Source organism: Notechis scutatus, chromosome 1 (assembly GCF_049901735.1).
Source record: "Notechis scutatus isolate UNSWTSFEM ecotype Mainland chromosome 1, rNotScu1.2, whole genome shotgun sequence".
NCBI lineage: Eukaryota > Metazoa > Chordata > Lepidosauria > Squamata > Elapidae > Notechis > Notechis scutatus.
This window is the reverse complement of record NC_142009.1, coordinates 82,209,698-82,230,080: the sequence shown is the minus strand read 5'-3', so window position 1 is coordinate 82,230,080 and position 20,383 is coordinate 82,209,698. Positions and strand designations below refer to the sequence as shown.

General features: G+C 40.3%; 1 protein-coding gene across 1 annotated transcript in view; it reads left to right on the top strand.

Annotated features, from left to right (window-relative positions):
- Positions 1-20,383, top strand: part of TULP4 (TUB like protein 4) — an 87,462-nt gene that overhangs the window by 65,400 nt on the left and 1,679 nt on the right. Inside the window, exons 5-14 of the mRNA XM_026675269.2 lie at positions 548-728; positions 4,695-4,829; positions 5,923-6,089; positions 7,241-7,465; positions 8,408-8,642; positions 9,207-9,351; positions 11,718-11,862; positions 13,181-13,274; positions 14,103-14,246; positions 16,374-19,000. Coding sequence (XP_026531054.1) covers positions 548-728; positions 4,695-4,829; positions 5,923-6,089; positions 7,241-7,465; positions 8,408-8,642; positions 9,207-9,351; positions 11,718-11,862; positions 13,181-13,274; positions 14,103-14,246; positions 16,374-19,000 — 4,098 coding nt within the window. The remainder of the gene's footprint in view (positions 1-547; positions 729-4,694; positions 4,830-5,922; positions 6,090-7,240; positions 7,466-8,407; positions 8,643-9,206; positions 9,352-11,717; positions 11,863-13,180; positions 13,275-14,102; positions 14,247-16,373; positions 19,001-20,383) is intronic.

The window sequence follows — 20,383 nt, the reverse complement described above, 5'->3', positions numbered from 1 at the left end:
TTCCAATTCAAAATGTGGCATGCTGGGAAAAAGGTATAAGATGGCCAAATATTTTGGAAGAAAAACATGATGCTAAATACTGTAGAAATAGGGAGAAAGAAACCTTCTATAGGAAAGGAGAGAATTGTGGAGACCTTGTACTAGCATTTATGATGTTACCTAGTTTGGTAATGAAACATCTGCAGTTCAACCCTTATCTACAAATATTCTCTTCTAAAGAAGAGAATAAACAGCAAAAAGGAAAAAGAAACTTCTGAAGGGGAAATATTAAATATTTTTGGAAGAAAAATTATCTCTTGGCAATGCAAGTTTATGAAAGGATAGATTTTAGTGGGAATATGCATTTTTCAAGTGATGAGTTTATCTGAGGCCAATAAAGATGATTCTTGCAGCATCTAGTTTGTATCCGTTATGAATGTGGGCTATTCAGCATTTTACAATCTGAAGATTATTTGAGATGTAAGATTATTTGAGATGTAAGATGTAAGCCTTTTAAATGTTGGTTCTTTCTTTATACTTTTACTAATGATGGTATATTTTTTCCTAGGTCTTATTTGGTACTGCTGATGGTCAAGTTATTGTTATGGATTGCCATGGCCGAATGCTGGCACATGTTCTTCTTCATGAGTCTGATGGCATCCTTAGTATGTCTTGGAATTACCCAAGTTTCTTGGTGGAAGACAGTAGCGAGAGTGACACAGATTCAGATGATTATTCCCCACCACAAGGTCATTTTTTTTCTTTCAGTTCAGTGTTTGTATGTTTTTGTCCTGCTTCTCACTGTGATGGTAAAACAATGTATTGTGTGCTCCAACATTTATACATTTATTTTCACATCCTTGCTGGAGTATTCCCCAAATACATTTGGAGGAATTTTGTACTGCAAGAATAATTTAATTTTAAGTTTGCCAGAGACACTAAATTACCATTATATTTTGTGTGACTCATTTACCTCCTAGTTGTATATTGCAACACATTTTTGGCTATATAATGATACCTTATAAATCAGTTTTCCCCACCTTAGTGCCCTCCAAATATTTTGGGACTACAGTATGCTGGAAATTGTGTTTCAAACCCACCAGGAAAGTCCCAGGTTCAGGAAGATTTATAGCGTCTTCTCAATTTTTGCGGTATCTCTTTCCCCACCCATGCCTTCTGCACATGTACATACCCATACTTTTTGGCACTGTAGCTTCAGTTAGAATCCATAGTCATCTTCTAGTCAGAGATCAGCAAAGTTGATTTAAAAAGTACTCTATATACCTCTGATTTATTTTCAGGAGTCGACAGAACTTCATAACAAGTGAAAAGATTTCCAAATTCTGTAGAGCTCTTTGAATATATTTTATGAATCAAAAATATTCTATGAAAATTGCATAGATAAACTATGGAGTTTTCTGGTCATTGCCACCAATTTACATGAGTTCAAAGATGAATAACACAAAACTTGGGGAAGATCAGACTATAAATAGTTACTAGTTGGAATCATACTACTTTGATTCCCCTAGGATCAAAGGCCATATGCGTTTGGATATTGGTTATTGAGGAGTAACACCTGGAGAATTATTCTTGTCTTTGTATTTTTGTTTTGAAATTCTTAGTTCTAGTGCATAAGGTATCTTCTTATAGCAATATTTTGGCATCCGATTCCTAAATAACTAATGATGTAAAAAAAACCTTATTTTTGCATTATTTTTTGAACAAGGCCATTGAATGTTTAAGACATTTGCGAACAGAGTAGCATAATTTGTATATTAACTAGTTTTTTACATTTCTTCCACATCATTGCTGAGGATTGAATTTGCACATTGCACATTGCATGCATACTTTGCTTAATTAGACACATTTTCCAGTCAAAAGCACAAAACTAAGGAATTGTTTGTCTGAAGCCATTGAACAGCTAGATTAACTCACATTATCAGTTCTTCCATGATTTTCTATTCTCAGAACCAAAACACAAGACAATAAGCACGAATTTCAAAGGGGCAAGTACTTTACTTATTTCCAAAGCTAATCTGTAACTTGACTGCTATTAATTACCAGATTTCCTTGTTTATCAAAAGGGAAGTAGAAGGAGATAATCTCTAGCTGCCAGCCTTCCTTAGGCTACTCCAACTTAATTTCAACCAGTGGAACAATTAAAGCAGGAGTATGTGCATCCCGCTGAAGGCATAGGTGTGGTCTCAGAGTCCTAGCAAAAAATAATGGATAGCAAAATTTAGTTATTTTTAATGTGATGGTAGGATGATATCATTAGATAGATAGAAATAATTGTTAGATTCTTCTCCAACTACTTGGTTGGTCTTAGCTGTACTTATATTGTGACACTCAGCCTGTAATGGTCCTTCTCCTGAGAAAAATAGCATATTCCTCAGTTAAAACAGTTTCTTGCTCTTCGTGATGCATTTATTTTAGAGGTGTCCCAAAGAGGATCTTCCAACATCTGTAGGACCTTTCTGAAATGAAAGTTTCTTGAGTGAATTGCCTCAGATGCACACATTCCTTTATATTATGTCCTTTCAAGCTAAGTAGCTACAGTATGAGAGGTTATTTTAAGTAATTGCCTTCCGGTACTCAGAATTTTTAAGGGTCTTATATTTTAGCCTGGATCCCTGTCTCTCTCTCTCACCACTATAACAAACACAATTGTATTTATCTGAATTGAAGAAAGAGTTGATTGAAACCAAGTTTAAGAGGTGGCCCATAGAACTATGCACATTTTAGAAGAAGTCTACTAAAGTGACTTGGCAAAATAGTGTCTCACTTCTCTTGAGGGGCGGGAAACAAATGCTTCACTTCTGTAAGTAACGGGCTTCTGTTATGAGTTCAGAATTCTTGCTAGCAGGACAAAGTGGCCAGTTAAGACAGATCCACTCCACCTCCATGAAATGTCAAACTGAAAGGATTCCTCTCCAGTCAAGATGCCTTATTCTGCCCATGTCCCATCAAGTAAGAAAAAACAACTTCCCTCCAAGGCCAAAGAGAGAAATCAAAAGGTGGGGGGAAATCTGATTTTTTATAATAAATTAGGACAGGAGGATCATTCTGAGATTGCTTTACAGCGCCATGTGCTTTGCTGTGTAGAAGAATAAAGCTGGCAAGTGTGTAAATGATGCTGAGTCAGTCAGCAGTGGGTGAACTTGGTTCAAGCCTCCTTCTATTGATTGTGCTAATATGACATATTCTTATGAAGCATTGTGTGTTCCATTGATCTGGTTTTGACTCACTAGAAGAGTAGGAGGAAGTTGCTTGAATTGGATCCATAAAACAGTATCAGATATGATACTGGTTTTCAGTTCTCCACAACTTAGCAGAATACATCTAGAGTGATGTTTGAAGAACATCTTTCCCATGCAGTGGCAGCAAAAATTAATGTAATTATACTGTAAGTGTTGAAGATGGTGCTACAAATATATAATAATATACAGTGTATGTTTTGGTGTGTGTAAAGTATGTAAAATACAAATGTGAACCCCAAAGAAATAGCCTTATAGAAACATGACATTGTTTTTAGTAGCTTCTATGATCTCAGGATTCATCCTATTCTGCCTGCTCATGGATGATCAAGTTCTGTTTTAAAATATTTTAGTTAAGTTATAATAGTTCTGTCTGTTTAAAATAAAATATCGGCTCCCTAAGTATGAAACATGAATATTTCAATTTTAAGAAGTTTCAGATCTGAAGTACTTGAGAAATGAATGGTCCCCTCCCCTATTTTTTTTAAAAATTTCCTGAATGTGGATGACTTAGTACTGAAAGAAACTTTGAATAAAAGAATGTGGCGTGAATATGCTGCTTTCTCTCATAATTGAAATGCAACAGGTTTTTTTTTTCACATGTTCATCAAAATATTATGAAACATGGGAGTCATAAATAGTATTGCTCCAAGAGCTTCTTATTGGCAACCTTTGGTGGGAATAGTTCAAAACCGCCAGACTTTTTTTCTCTCTTAGCATAGTTGACACTCCATGCCTCTGTATTGGCCCAAGTCAGTGCCTTTGTCTACATGTCAGCCTGGATAGAGGCAGATATTTCATGGCACTTATTGGCTTGTTTCCAAGCTAAATATTGCTTGGAAATTTCCAAGCAAAATATTGTGTTTTGGAAAGTTTTCTGGTGTCAAATGTTTACAAGCAGATTTATGCAGTTCAACCACATGGGTAGAAGTCTTCATAACTTCCTGGATCAATGTGATCCATTTACAGAACATAGGGGACTCTGATCATGCTGTAAAATGTGCTTTTAAGGGGTGGCAGGCCTTACATCAAGTAATCAAACAAGCCAATAAACAAATAATAAGTTATGTTTAGTTTTTACAAAATGTGGGAATTTTCTCAACTAATAGGTAGACCAAAAGAAAGTAGGGGTCCCTTTGGAGTGCTTGCAGCAAGGCCTCTAACTGAGGAGTGGGGCAGTCTTCTCCAACCTAGTGACAAAGGCAATATTCCTGATGCAGCATGGGGCGAGGTTAATGGAGATTGTAGTCTATCAGGAAGGCACTGAGTTGAGGAAGAGAAAACTTGGATTTCAATGGGTTATTGAGGGATCAGTATTAAGACTGTGACATTAACATTATAGACCATCCTGGAAGGAGGATGGGCTTATTTCTGGAAATTCTGCACTTAACGTTCTATCAGGACTTTAATGTGGAACTGGAAACATCTATTTTTTCTTCTTCTAATTTTACCTTGCAGATGGTCCAGCAGTATATCCAGTCCTGGTTCAGAACACCAAACAGCTTCTCACTGTCAGCTTCACATCAGGAGATATTAGCTTAATGAACAACTATGATGACTTATCTCCCACCACCATCCGCTCAGGGTTAAAAGGTACAAAAGGGAAATTTCTTGTTTGCTTTACTTTTGATTGCTTGGACAGCATCTGTCCCATGAAGCTCAGTAACTGTCTGCATATTTTCTCCTAGCGGTAGTGACACCTACCTGTCAAAAGGAAAACTTAACAAAGGGATTCTTTTTCAAATAAAATGGTTGCTAGTTTTGGTGCTGTTTGCACCCCCACACTATTGGCTCAATATCCTGGATTCAGATCAGTTATTCAGCCTCTCAAAAACTTTGATTCTGTTTCCCTCACACTATCTAAAGTTGTTAACTATGGTAATTTTAAAGTGTTAGAAGGGAAAAATATGTGATTGGAGAATACTCAACATTAACTGTTTTAATTAACTGTAACTAAGATGAAGTCAATGAGATGTGGTGGCTCAATGGCTAAGACGCTGAGTTTGTCGATCAGAAATCCCTAGCGCTGCATAACGGAGTGAGCTCCCGTTACTTGTCCCAGCTTCTGCCAACCTAGCAGTTCGAAAGCATGTAAAAATGCAAGTAGAAAAATAGGGACCACTTTGCTGGGAAGGTAAGAGCGTTCCGTGCACCTTCTGCGTTTAGTCATGCCGGCCACATGATCATGGAGATGTCTTTGAAGATGAGCACCGCCCCCTAGAGCCGGAAACGACTAGCACGTATGTGCGAAGGGAACCTTTACCTTAAGATGAAGTCGAATTTATATCTTTTCCATGATCCTTTTACTTCATGAGAACATAAGGTCACAATGTGGAGGTGGCCTGGCCTGATTCATGAAACCCAACTACTGTGGTTTAGCAATCATGGCTTACGAATCGCATGATGCCTGAATCCTGACTTTCTGTCAAGTGAAATACTTCAAAAATTGTCCCAAAAATTGTGGTTGAAAGGCTTATCTCAACATGTAGGATAAGACAGGAAGAATAATTAGGGAGGATGGACTGTTACTGTTAATTTCATAATGTTCATTCATATGCTGTTTTGCTTATTTCTTAATTAGTGGCAGCCCTCTTAAACATTCCTGTGGGGCAGATGAGTCTAGGATAAATGTAGGCACCTCTGAGAAGGATCTATTTGCTAAGTTTCTGCTGTTTTGTGGCTTTAGATGTAGTGGCTCAGTGGTGCACACAAGGAGACTTGCTGGCCGTAGCAGGCATGGAAAAACTAAGCCAACTGGCTGAACTTAACGCTGCTTCTTTTCTGAAAAGCGCACTCGTCAAATTCTACAATATTCATGGAGAACACATCTACACGTTGGAGACCCCTGTGCAGGTAAGAGTTATGCCGAAGAACATGACTTGAAGAAGAAGGTAAAAAAGCAACCCAAAATATATTCTAATATAGAAAAATTGCTAGCATGATAGTGCAGATACGAATGACTGAATTACGAATTACACAGAATCATTGTGACTTATTTAACTATTGCTAATAACTATTGTTAACTGTTCTGACCAAGGCTTCCTGAGACAGTAACAATCATACGTTGTTCCCAAAAACCTTTTGTTTTATTTCAACTGCTGTGAATTATATGCATTCACAGCCCGTAACAAGTCCCAAACAGTTTATGAATAGTTCAGCAAAAGTCTGCCACAGTCTTTCGGGATAAGCTTGACAAGCACCCACCTTTATATCCCTTGAAATTCTGCCAATGACTAAATTGCCAATTAGCTGTACAAGGCCAAACGGAGCACAAAGTGAACACGGAGCTTCAGATTTTAAACCAACCAGAACGAACAAAGTTGCTTCCTGCAAAAGTTCATGTCCCTTTGCTCCTCCTTTATGTCTTATGGGAAGGACCAATCATCTCCAAGTCTTAGTCCCGAGTCGCCCCTTTTGTCTTAACTGTTCTTGCCTTCTAGCAGCTCTGCTCAAGCGCACCCTGGGAACAGGCTCCCCCTGTTCCTCTGCCTCGCTGATGTCAGAGTCTGGAGACTCAGGAGTCTGCACATAACTCTCAGGTGGCCCTGGCCCATCTCTGTGTCAGACGCAGATCCCTTGTCCAAGCCTTCCCCAGACTCCCGGACTGGCCCATGTTCCTCCCACTGTCCAACTCTGCTGCCAGCTCCACAGGCTGCCAGCGGACCACAACAGTTAATTATTGTTAATAAAATGGAGAAAAGATTGAAATGATAAGAAGGCTTGATAAGAAGCCAGCTGAGGAATTCTGGGAGTTGAAGTCCACAGGTTTTAAAGTTGCCAAGGGTGGAGACCCCGCTGTGGACTGATATTCTACCCTAATAATTGAAGATAGTAATAGAGTCCTAGTGTAATAGAGTCTTGGAAAGATATAAACACTTGAACATGCATATCAGGCTTGAGTCATGTGGAAAGGCACGTGGACAATAAAATACATGCTACTGAAAAATCTTTAAAATATGATTCATTGATATAGAAAAGTCTAAAAAAATTTTTTCCCCACACAGCGCCCCATTATTTCAATTTGCTGGGGTCATAGGGACTCACGTCTGCTCATGGCTTCTGGCCCTGCCCTGTATGTTGTCCGAGTAGAGCACCGAGTGTCCAGCTTACAGCTCCTGTGCCAACAAACAATTGCCAGCTCTTTGCGGGACGACAAAGATATCAGTAAATTAACCCTGCCTCCTCGGCTTTGTTCATACCTAACCACTGCCTTTACACCAACAATCAAGGTAAACAAATGGTGGAGTGATAAACCTGTCAAAATTAGTATGTGGGTCCTTGGTGCTCTCTGAGCTTGGTTGTTTGCAGATGTTTCATTACCAGTCTAGGTAACATCATCAGTCCTAGGGTGTGCATAGTATAGTACGGCATGTAAGTATAGTATAGAATGGAAGATAGGTCTAGCTTAAACTATAGAAGGGGCTGACATTAAAAAATGAAGTACAGAATCACATTATAGATTCAGGCAGCAATTTTTGACAACGGTGGTGGGTGACCCCTGTATAAATTTCACAAGCACCCATATTTTGACCCTCAGAGCATTCCTGGGGTAAAGAGGAATCTAATTTTTAAAATTTTATTTGCATGTTGGGGGAGATTTTAAAAATACATAACTTAGATCAGACTTTTTTTTTTCCCCTTGCTGTTCAAATGGCAAAATTATTTTATGGCTTGAATGAAGTTCTACCCCTTAAATACCCCCCCCCCCCACACACACACACAAAATCCAGACCAGAAAGTTGGCCTCCCTGTTATGGAGCTATTATAATATCTCTGGCTAAGACCTCCTGTTAAAATTGCCACTTCTCTTCCCTGCTTTTATTTCATTGGCCTAGATTCAAAGTCTCATAAGAAGAAATCAAAGCAATGTTTAGTAACCTGCATAACCATAATGTAGCTCATCTCTTAGCTGAATCATAAAACCCTTGTGCTTGGCTTTTACAGGAATTGCTTTAAAAAGCTCCACTTATCTAACATCACTTGCTGCATATTACACTTTTGCATCCAACAAAGCTTTCATTACAACTGAATGAGGTCAAAGGCTTAATCATATTAGTTTGAAATGTGCGCAAAATTCAGAGTAACGTTGAGCAGGTCTTCTTGAATGATAGAAAGGTGGTGAGAGAATGAATGGTATGACTTTTTTTTCATTTGTTCTACATTTAACCCAGCCTCCTATCCCAGACCCTAATAACATGCGAGATTTTGTTAGTTACCCAACATCTGGCAATGAAAGGCTTCACTGTACAATGAAGCGGACAGAAGATGATCCAGAAGTTGGAGGTCCTTGCTATACGTTGTATTTAGAATATTTGGGTGGTCTGGTGCCTATCTTGAAAGGTCGTCGAATTAGTAAACTCAGGCCTGAGTTTGTCATCATGGATCCTAAAACAGATGGAAAAGCAGGTACAGAGTTTTGAGTTGGCTGTTCTTAGATTCCAGTTCTGTGAGAGTTCTATGTTGGGGATGGATTTCTTATGCAAATATGATATATTGTATTAGAAATAGTTTATTTTAAGATGCACGGAAGTTCTACTATCGATCTGCTGTTGTCTAGTATCAGCCTTAAACTTCATATCTTGTTCGTGGAACAAATCCTTAGAATGACATAGAAATTTTTTCCTCTGCTAATCCATAAAACTAGTTCACCTACTTAAGAACAATCATGCTATTTATTTCTCTTATCAGCTATTCAATTTGTCTTTTAAATTGTCGTCTCTTATAATATTCTATGACCTGACAGGAGGAGCAAGGGGATATTTAAACTGATCAGAGCATTTTTTTTGTTTCAATTTTGTAGAAATGCTTGTCAGTTCAGATAACTGAACATTATTAGTTTGATTTCAGAGTATTCCATATTGCAGTTATATAGCAGCTACTACTTATAGAATAAGCTAGAGATGGCTGAGTTATAATTGGGATCTGATTTGTGAATACTTCTGTCTTCCTTTTTTCCCTTTTATAAAATAGATGAAATCTATGGAAACAGCTTGATTTCTACCATGATTGATAGCTGCAACTGTTCTGATTCCAGCGATATTGAACTGAGTGATGACTGGGCTGGGAAAAAATCTCCCAAAATCACTCGTGCTAGTAAATCACCCAAACTTCCCAGGTATTCTTTCTCCCATCTTATGTATATGAATATGAATTTATTAATCATATTCATATACATAAATACATATCCATCTGTATATGTATTATTATGTATATGAATATGAAAAGATATTGTCCCATAAAATTAGAATACTGTCCTAATACTCTTAGCACATAAGAAACTGGCCATCTAAGAAATGCTGGTTTTTTTTTTTTCTATATAAAGCTTGATAAGTACCTTAGAATTCTTTTCTGTGGTTAAGTACCAGAGTAAAGTAGCCATGATTCCCAGGTTTGTTATCAAACATTCATCAAATCAGTGCCAAGCCTTGTATAAAGTGAATACCAAATGTTTTTTCCTCTCTGATATTGAACAGTTTCAGATGTTTGATGAAACGTAAAATGTGACAAGGTACTTGCCAAGTTTTTTGTTCTTTTCCAGGCACTTTTCTTTTTCTTTCTTTGCTCTTAATTTGGCAAATCGATTGCCCAGTTCATCAGTATTGCCAAGAGAGTTTCTATTTTGCAGTTGATTCTGTTCTGCTCCTTGAATAATTTTCTTCTGTGAGGAAATTTCTCCTCTCTGTTTACTGACCTTTATAGTTTTGTTGATCAGTATTGGGCTGAACTGAGTGGTTCCAGATCAGTTATTTTGAAAAGGGCAAATTAGGGCATTATCCTTCTTGAAAATTCAGTATTTCAAGCCATAAGGTTCCTGTTGCAGAACATTGCCCTAAACCTCTCCTAACCCTTGTAGACCTGAGAATAATTTTCACAGAATATTAAACCTGATGCTCATATTCGATAGGTAGGCATAAAACTGTTCTGGATTTGAACCTGAACATTATCCCGGAAATTTAAAAAAAAATGCTGTTAATTACTTTCTTTGTATGAAAAACTCCTGCTAAAGTCAGTAGCACATAGCGCAGATTGGCTAATCCCTTAGGACAGGGGTGTCAAACTCGATTTCATTGAGGGCCGCATCAGGGTTGTGTTCAGGGGTGGGATTCAAATTTTTTAACAATCGGTTCTGTGGGCGTGGCTAAGTTGGTGGGTGTGGCTTGGTGGTCATGTTTTTGGCTGGTCGTGGCCAACTCAATATCACTCACATTGAGGCATGCATCTCCTCGCCTGGCCTCTCATGACTGTGGGGATGCAGCAACAGTGTAAGTGAAAAATGGTCATAAGTCCCTTTTTTCAGTGCCATTGTAACTTTAAATGGTCACTCCACACAAGCAAAGTACCGGTAAAGGAGGGGAAAAAAATTCCAGAGAGGTTCCTGAGACAGGAAGTCTAGTCCTGCCAAGAACGTAATAAGGGTTAACGGAGAGACAATTTCTGAAAGCAACACCAGAATGTTTCCTTCCTGCCTTCCTTACAGGATTAGGCCAGTAGTTTCTTCTAACAACCAGTCCTCCAAACTGCTTAGAATGTTAACAACCGGTTCTAGCGAATAGGTGCGAATCCCACCCCAGTTGTGTTTGACCTCAGGGGGCCAGGGTGGATGTGGCTGAGGTGGGTGTGGCCAGCTCAATGTCACTCATGTCGGGGTTGCCTGTGGTAGCCTGAACACTCTGCCAGCAAAAACAGAGCGTCGCCCTCCCGAGCTCCATTTTCCCTGGCAGAGGCCAGTCCTTTGCTATTTCTAGGGCGGCCCTGTGGGGCCTTGAGTTTGATACCCCTACCTTAGGATGTCTATAAGTAACCTCCCTCCAATTCTTCCTCCATCATGAACACATCCATATTTGTACAGAAACACATGTACAACTTTGCTTACCAGAAAAATAAAATCCCTCGTGATGGTAGAAAATGTGAATCTAGGCATGTATCCTTTTGCTGGGAGAAAGGAAAGGAAAAAAGGAGGAATTTTGTTCTTTCTTTGCTTCCAGAGTTCTCAACTTACAACTACAATTGAGCCCAAAATTTCTGTTGCTAAGCGAGAAATTTGATAAGTGAGTTTTACTCGATTTTATGACTTTTCTCACCACATTTGTTAAGCGAATTACTGCAGTTGTTAAATTAGTAACATGGTTGTTAAGTGAATCTGGTTTCCCCATTGACTTTACTTGTCAAAAGGTCGCAAAAGGGGATCACATGACTCCAGCACACTGCAGCCGTCATAAGTGTGAATCAGCTGTTAAGCATCTGAATGTAAATCACGTGATCATGGGGCTGCCACAATGATCACAAGTGTGAGAAATGGTCATAAGTCACATTTTTCAGTGGCGTTATAACTTAGAATGGTCGCTAAGTGAACTGCTGTAGTTGAGAACCACCTATACCTTGCTAATCATATTAGCAGGCCATAGATCAACAGACTATTGTGTTGTAAAGAGGCAAAGCGTATCTATTTGTGCATAAGTAACTTTGAAATTTTATTTGCAGAATTAATATAGAAGCTCGCAAATCTCCGAAGTTATCACGAGCTGCTCAGGAGATATCAAGATCTCCTAGATTGCCAATAAGGAAGCCCTCCATAGGATCACCTAGCTTAACTCGTAGAGAATTTCCTTTAGAAGACATCACTCAGGTATCTCATGGCTATCCATTAGCAGCATTATATCAGCCTAGAGCAGTGAAGGCGTACCTTTTTGTTGTGGTGTGCCGAAAGTGCGTCTGCTCGTGCTGGCACCCACAATGCAATGCGGCCACCCCCTGTGCATGCATGCACAACACCCCTGCACTGCTACCTTACCTGCACTGCACATGCGCGTGCCTCCCAGCTGATTTTCGGCTCGTTTGAGCCTTTTTTCGCTTCCCAGGAGCCCTCTGCAGCCTCGGGAGGCTGAAAGCGGGCCCGACCCGGCGCTTCCGGGTATTTCGAGGCCCGTTTTCGACCTCCCGCTGCAGAGAGCTTCCCTCGAGCCTCCAGGAGGCTGAAAAAGCCTCCCCTAAGCTCCAGAGGCCCTCCAGAGGCTGAAAACGGGCACTTCAAGTATTTCCGGAAGGCCCGTTTTTCGACCTCCCAGGGCTGCAGAGGCTTTTCTTGAGCCTCTGGGAGGGCAAAAAAACAGCCTCAAACAGGCCGAAAATCAGCTGGGAGGCACGTGCATGTGCAGTGCAGGTAAGTTTGGCTGGGGCTCACGTGCCCGCACAAATGGCTCTGCGTTACACCCGTGGCACGCATGCCATAGGTTTGCCATCACGGGCCTAGAGTCTACTGGAGTTGGGTGGCCGATAAATTAAAATGTCCCTCAAGAATGCTTAAGAAGGACTAGAAGTGGGGAGACTGGAGTTGTATTCTTTCTTAAACATGGATGCTGGTTGGATGACTTTGGGTCAATCACACTTTCTCTGGCCTAGATTTGGAAGTCAAAATTACATCTATCAATCGGCTCAGACTAGCCCAATACAATAAATTAGTCAATAATCTTCAGTGAAGAATGCCCACAAAAACCTTCCTTGTTTTGAACTAGGTCCCAGCAGGTGAAATGTCCATTTAGATAATGGTTTCTAATCTGATGCCTGATTTAACACAACTTCACCTTCAGTTTCATAAGGTGGCTTGAGACAAGCCACTGTTCCTCATTGGCCCCATTTACATTCTGGAAATAATAATGCCAATCAGTCTTATAGGGCTGATTGAAATAATTAAAACAGTTAACAACTGAAAGGCCACACACACAACCAAGCACCACATAAATACCACGCATTGATCAGCCCAGTGCACCCATTTTGGAGAGAGGGAAATTCCCTGAAGGTAGGCTCCAGTACAAGTCCAAAATCTTGGAAGAATAAATCTCTCATCCCAGTGACTGACTCAGATTGGATCCTGATTAAAATAATGTCTATAAAGACTCTAAAATTATCCTTTGTAAGCTTGTTTTTCTTACGTCTTTTCATTGCAGCACAATTACCTTGCTCAGGTCACATCAAATATCTGGGGCACCAAATTTAAAATTGTAGGCTTGGCTGCGTTCCTACCAACCAATCTCGGTGCAGGTAAAATTTAGTCTTGAACTTTTCCTTCATTTCAGTTTCTTCCTAACCAGATGTGGATACAGAGTTGCTTGGTTTTTTTTTGAGAAAAAGACGCACACATATTTTTTTTTAGAAATAGTAAAAGTCTAATGGAACAGACAACAAAAACATTTTAGAATAGAAATGTCTGGTTGCATTAAAAATTGATAATGATGTTGTCCAGATTTACTCAGGGATTTGTCCTGTTCTGTCTTGTCTGTGGTTTGATGCCAGTTGCTGTATTTCGGCAGGAAGAGATAATTCCCATAATCAGACGTTAAGTGATGAAGTTAATATGAATCAGCAGTGGGATACTACCTATTCCACTACTGATTGCGCATGCGCGTACCTAACGCATGCCCACAGCTTTCCACACACCAGCTGAGGCCTGCAGCACCAATCGGCTGAGAGGATAAAGAAGAGGCAAGCGCAGGGGTGGGTGGGAGGCCTGATCCTGTGCTTTTCTCTTCTTTCTCCTCTTAGCTCATTGTTGGAGACTTTTTCCCACTCCTCTCAGCTGATCCGTTGGAGGCTTTACTGGTAGCGTACCATCCCTGCTATGAACAGATTTTCACTCGAGTTATTTGGGGAGACGATTAGTCTTGAAAATGATCTGAAAGGATTCTTCAAAATCTCTAGAGGTTTCTGGGTGACACTTTTAGTTCCCGTTGAATTATTCACAGGTCCACATCCTCCAAATCGGAAGTGTGGTGATTGTTAATTCATTAAGTCTCTGTATGGCCTGAATTTTTCAATCATCTTTGCATTTTTGGTTTCTATTTCCTCCCTCTTTTGTCATCCTTTCTGCAGTTATCTATAAAACCAGCTTGTTGCATCTTCAGCCAAGGCAAATGACCATTTATCTCCCAGAAGTGCGGAAGATTTCCACTGATTATATCAACCTACCTGTTTTCAATCCCAATGTTTTTAGTGAAGATGAAGATGATTTGCCAGGTGAGATTTGACTTGAATATTTACTTCCTTTACAAACTGTGGTTCTGCTGGAAGAGCTCGGGATACACAATTCTATTAACATGATTTAAAGCATGGATAAGGACAATCATAAAGAGACATTGTGAGCATACTCCTTGCTGTGGAGTTTGTAACAAGGCCATGGACTCCAAAATTGATTATCTGTTTTAGTGCTTCCATCAGGAACTTAACGGATCCTAAGAAGCCTTTACCGAATCCTGACCAGTGCAGATACTTCCTCCCACTATCAACCTCCTGCTTTATGTTGCTTATTGGGCTGAGAGATCTGATGAAGGCTGGGAGATGGGAGAGCCTCAAGAGCTGGATGATGATGTACAAGGCATCTATCAATTATGGAATTTGACAGAACTTGAATTCTTGGCAACGTCCAAGACTTTGTCAGTTCTTTCTAGTTTGTCTTGCCAAGATCCTATGAGGAATATAAAGCTGGAGATATGCTAGATAAGTCTAGTGGAGTTTCTGGTTCTTATAATGTTCTGAATAACAACATTAAGAACTAACCCAAGAGGACAAAGAAAGTTTGGCAGTCTATACATGTAAACAAGGAAGCATAAATAATAACCAATCTATATATTATGTGAGTATGCTGTTAATTAATTGACTTGGTTATTATTTATGCATGAACTGGATTCCAATGAGATCTAACCATTGCTAATTAGGATTTTTGGGAACTTAACAGCCATTTTAGGAACTGGGAATTTAATCATTTACGAATTTGCGAATTTTCTGAGGCTAGATTTTAATATGATAAAATGATTTGCAATCACAATTACTCAGACCTGGAAAAGATAATAATAACATTTCTTAATGATCAAATCAATATGCCTTGATTAAACACAATTTCTGCCAAATTATCCAGCGATTAAGCAACAACAATATTGCCAGGAACTTTTAGATTTTTGTGTGTCTTATTTTTTTCATGCCCAAATAGGATGAGATCTTGCTTTCATAGAAAGAAATATTTATATGCTGTGTAAATTGAATACCCCATCATTTCAGGTTATTGAAGACCTCATCAACATACAACTGAAACTAGGAAGGGAAAAAACAGTGTTTTTTTCTTCAAATAATATTCACATGTCTTTAATGGTAGCATTTGTTCATTTCTAGTACAACTCTATTCTTTAAAGATTATTGAGATTAAAGTGGTGAATAGGTGCATTTACAATCTTCAGATTATATATAGGTTTTTATAATTGCTTGGCTCTAATAATATAAATTAAAATTTATTATATGACTGCTCACTTTATTAAATTTACATCAAAGAGCCTAATTTTACCTAAATAGACCGTCTGGTTTCATACCAGCCTGATCTGTAAATCTTGGCTCTTTAGTCACGTAAGCATTTATTCAGAAGCTGTCTTATTTGGCAGATGGCTCACAAATATAATTTAGTTTCTTTATTGGACAAATGGAAGCCTTAAACACATAGATTTCTCCACAGCAGCACATAGAAATCAAAGCCTTTATGGATGTCAGCACTCCAAGGTTTGAATACTAGGAAGCTTGTTCCTATGTTTATGAGTTGTTAAATAGTTAGCCATTCTCTTGATCACTTTGGGAAGAAGGTATATTGTTTTATTAACATAATGGTTCACTGGAGCCTAGGAACTACTCATTTCTAGTCAAATTCTTCATCCTTTATTTACTCTATAAAAGAACAGTAGGTAATTGTTGATAAAGATTTATATTCAATTCTTCTCTGTGGGGCAAATTCACATTATCCTTTTTTAACCAGTTAATTAGCAACAAGGCAACCAAGATTCCTTTTAGACCAGGATATTGGTTGTAACTGGGGGTAAAAATGCTTTGCAGGAAGAATGCAAAGCATATTTGATGGTTATTTGATTTGCTGCTCGTAAAAAGATATCACACAGATGCATTCATTTGAGTAGCGGTGTAAATTCAAAGGTGGAGTAAGTCAAAGTATTTGCTAAGTGGTAGATTAGCAACAAGAATTCTAGAGATGACAAGAATAGGATATCCTGTAAACTATACTATAAATCTGATACTATAGGTCTAATGTATCTATTGAGAATTAAAAAGAACTTCAATATCATAATGTAATGCTATGTGTTTATATGACAGTGACTGGAGCATCAGGAGTTCCTGAGAACAATCCACCTTGCACTGTAAACATCCCAATTGCTCCTATTCACAGTTCAGCACAAGCAATGTCACCAACTCAGAGCATAGGGTTGGTGCAGTCTTTGCTTGCTAATCAGAATGTGCAACTGGATGTCCTCGCAAATCAGACAACCGCTGTGGCAGCAGCAGACCACGTGGCTGATAATGCAGTCCATTATCCGATCCCAAGCAGATACTCTAGCCCGGGCCAAGTGATCTTTGGAGGAGTAGAAATGGGACGTATCCTCCAGGTCCCTCCTCAGTTACCCTTGCCACCCCAGAATGCCATCCAGATGGCAATTGTGGACCACAGAGATGGGGACAGAGACCACGAACACCTCCAAAAAGCTAAAGCTCTGCGTCCCATTCCCCAGGTGGCAGAAGGAGACACAGCTGTCTTCAGCACTGCCCAAGAAATTCAACTGAACAAAATAAACCCTCCGCCTCCATACCCCGGAACCATACCTGCGGCTCCTACCACGGCTCCACCACCACCACCTCCTCCTCCAGTACCTCCACAACCTCCAGTAGATCTCTGTTTGAAAAAAGGTGATTTCTCTCTGTATTCAGCAGCCCATTACCAAACCCCTCTTGGCTATGAGAGAATCACCACCTTCGACAGCAGTGGGAATGTCGAGGAGGTGTGCCGCCCTCGAACCCGGATGGTGTGTGCTCAGAACACATACACTCTGCCTGGGCCAGGCAGTTCGGCCACTTTACGGATTACTTCATCAGAGAAGAAGATTCAGCAGCCATGCACTAGCGCCACCTTGAACAGGCTCACAGTTCCGCGTTACTCCATTCCAACTGGGGATCCACCCCCTTATCCAGAGATTGCAGCCCAGCTAGCTCAAGGCCGGGGCATCACGCAGAGGTTGGACAATAGCATCATCCATGCTACACTGCGGAGAAATAGCAGGGAGGCAGCCCTGAAAATGGCTCAGTTGGTGGACAGCCAGAGGGCCACTTTGCAGTTCCCATTGAAACTGAAGAGCAATGTTGTGGGAGCCCAGTACCAGCAGCGAGTGCCAACTGCCCTGTACACGTGCAGCCAGTGCAGCAGCAACACGAACAATGGCGCCAGCAACACAAACAACGGAAATGGGAACATCAGTAATATCAACGCAAGCAACGGCACATCAGGCCTCAGCACTATGAGGCCTGATGTAACCACGGGGAGCAGCTCTCAGCACAATTCAGTCATTGCACACTCAGCCAGTACATCGCCTTTGGCCTCCCAATCCTCTTACAATTTACTGAACCCACTTGACAATTCTCGGGAGCGGACCGATTACGTAAACTCTGCCTTCATGGAGGACGAGGCTCTTTCTCAACACTGCCCTGTGGAGAAATCAGCACGCCACATCCCTGTAGCCATGGCAGAACCTAACATTGCTGTAAAAAGGCCACCTCCCTATCAGTGGGAACCTATTGTGAGCGAGGAGATATGGGTGCCTCAAGAAAGGACAGCTCATAGTACTTTGCCCAACCCTGGTAAATCCAACCCTCTAGTCATTGGCCAAGCTCAACATTTGGATATATCCCGAGCAACCTTCGTTTCCCCCAAATCTCCAACCAGTCCCACTGCCACTTTCCAGATGAGTTATGGTGTTGGAGCACCGTATTTGGGAAATTATAGTATTCCTCCTCCTCCACCTCCTCCTCTTCAAGGAATGCAGGTGCCCTGCTCTCCCAAAGACGCGCTGGCCCCATCCCAAATTGTACAACAGGAGCCATCTGTTCTTCTTCAGCCAGCCTATCCCTCAAACCTCTCGTACTGCCCTTTGCCTCCCATGTATCCTGGAAATAGTACTTGTTCAAGTTTACAGCTGCCACCAATGGCCTTGCATCCATGGAATTCCTATAGCACATGCCCACCTTCTGTCCAGAGTACCCAGAATGTTCTGCCACCCAAGGCGCTTCTGGTGGTGGACAAATCTGTTATGTCTCCACCGCCTGTAGAATCTCCGGGTCATGTGGGCTCTGATGTGATGGCCGAGACAGCAGATAACTTCCAAGAAGTGCTCTCCTTGACTGAAAGTCCCATTTCTCAGAGGACAGATAAGTTTGGGAAGAAGAATCGCAAGCGGCTGGATAGCCGGGCGGATGAAGGAAATATGCAGGCTATCACAGAGGGGAAAGTCAAGAAGGAGGCCAGGACCACATTGACTGACTTCAATTCCCTGATAGCCAGCCCAAGATTGGGCAGGGAAAAGAAAAAACTCAAGAGCCAGAAAGATCAGCTGAAGTCAAAAAAACTGAACAAGATGAATGAATTTCAGGACAGCTCAGAAAGTGAGCCTGAATTGTTTATTAGCGGGGATGAACTGATGAATCAGAGCCAAGGGAGTAAAAAGGGGTGGAAAACTAAAAGGAACTTGAGGACAGCCAGCGAACTGGATGAATTTAAATGTCGGAAAGCAAACGAGAAGGAAGATGGGCGGCTGGGAAACCAGGGCTTTGTGTATGTGATGGCAAATAAACAGCCTTTGTGGAATGAGGCAACCCAGGTCTATCAGCTGGACTTTGGAGGGAGGGTGACTCAAGAATCTGCAAAGAACTTCCAGATTGAGCTGGAAGGAAGACAGGTAAGCTAACCAAGAGAAAATGGAAAACCTTTTTTGTTTCACATGTATGTCAGACACACACACACACACACACACACACACACACACACACACACACACTGGTTCGGACTGGTTCAACCGAACCGGTAGTAAAAAAAGGACCTCTGATCAGCTGACAGGAGGAAAACAAGCCTCCGACAATCAGCTGAAAGACTAAAAAGACAGAAAAGCGCATGGGAGAGTGGGAGGGTTGCTCCTAGATTTTCATTTCTTCATCCTCTCAGTTGATTGGGTTGTTAGAGGTGCGTATGCGCGCGTACACACAATCACCACCGAACCGGTAGCGACTAAGGTAGTTCCCACTACTGACACACACACACACACACACACACACAAAGACACACACACACACACACGCATACATACACGGTAGATGTAATGCTGATACTGTGGTGAGATTTGTACTAGAAGTTAGACAGGAGTTTAAGTACTGATGGGAATAAGCGTGGATCATGGCTAAGGAACCTCTCTAGCCTTTTAAGAGGTAACTGCACTTCAACTTTTGATATTCCACATGATTAGCCTTGCTAATTAGGGCTACTAAGATGCAATAATAATTGGAGCAATAATTGGAGACCAGAAATTCCCCACCTTTACAGTTCTTTTTGAGGTACCTGCCACTTTTGGGTAGCATGAAAGGCTTGAAACTATGTAAAAATAAATATGTTTTGTTCCAGGAGAAGAATGGAAGGTAAGACAACTATTTATTTTTTTCCTGGATATTTTCAGTAATAAAAATCATCAAGCCAAATTACTAGAAATTCTTATGGACTGTGAGTAATACCACACTAGCATCTCTTGCATTATGATATCATAAGCACAAATGATTTACTTCATTCATATCAGATTTATTGATAATACTGAGTCTTTATTGTTTCTCCCCTCCAAAGAGCAACCTTTTTTTCCCAGTAAGTAGATTAAAATAACAAAACATCCTCACAAACACAAACAGATTCTCATAGGAGCAAGTCAATTACAAAGGAAACTATGATTATTGAGCAATATTAAGCAACCATAATGGTGACTCCCAGTTTACACTATCTCTTTCCAGGAGTCTCTTTTAAAAAGCCAATTGTTTATAGTTTTCCTATAACTCAACAGGAGACAAGATGGGACTGATGCAAATTTCATAATTTACATAATGAAGACTTGACACCAGTCTGGCATATAAACATTTCTGCTAAAAAAACAACAACAGTGTGAACAGAAGTGTTAAGAAGAAAGAATATGATATGAAATTTTGACTGTTGTTTTTCCTCACTTAATAAGAGCTTCTGTATTACATACAAGTAATAGAACATAAAGTGGTTTTCAAAATTAAGCCAGTGTTCTTTTTTTCCTAAA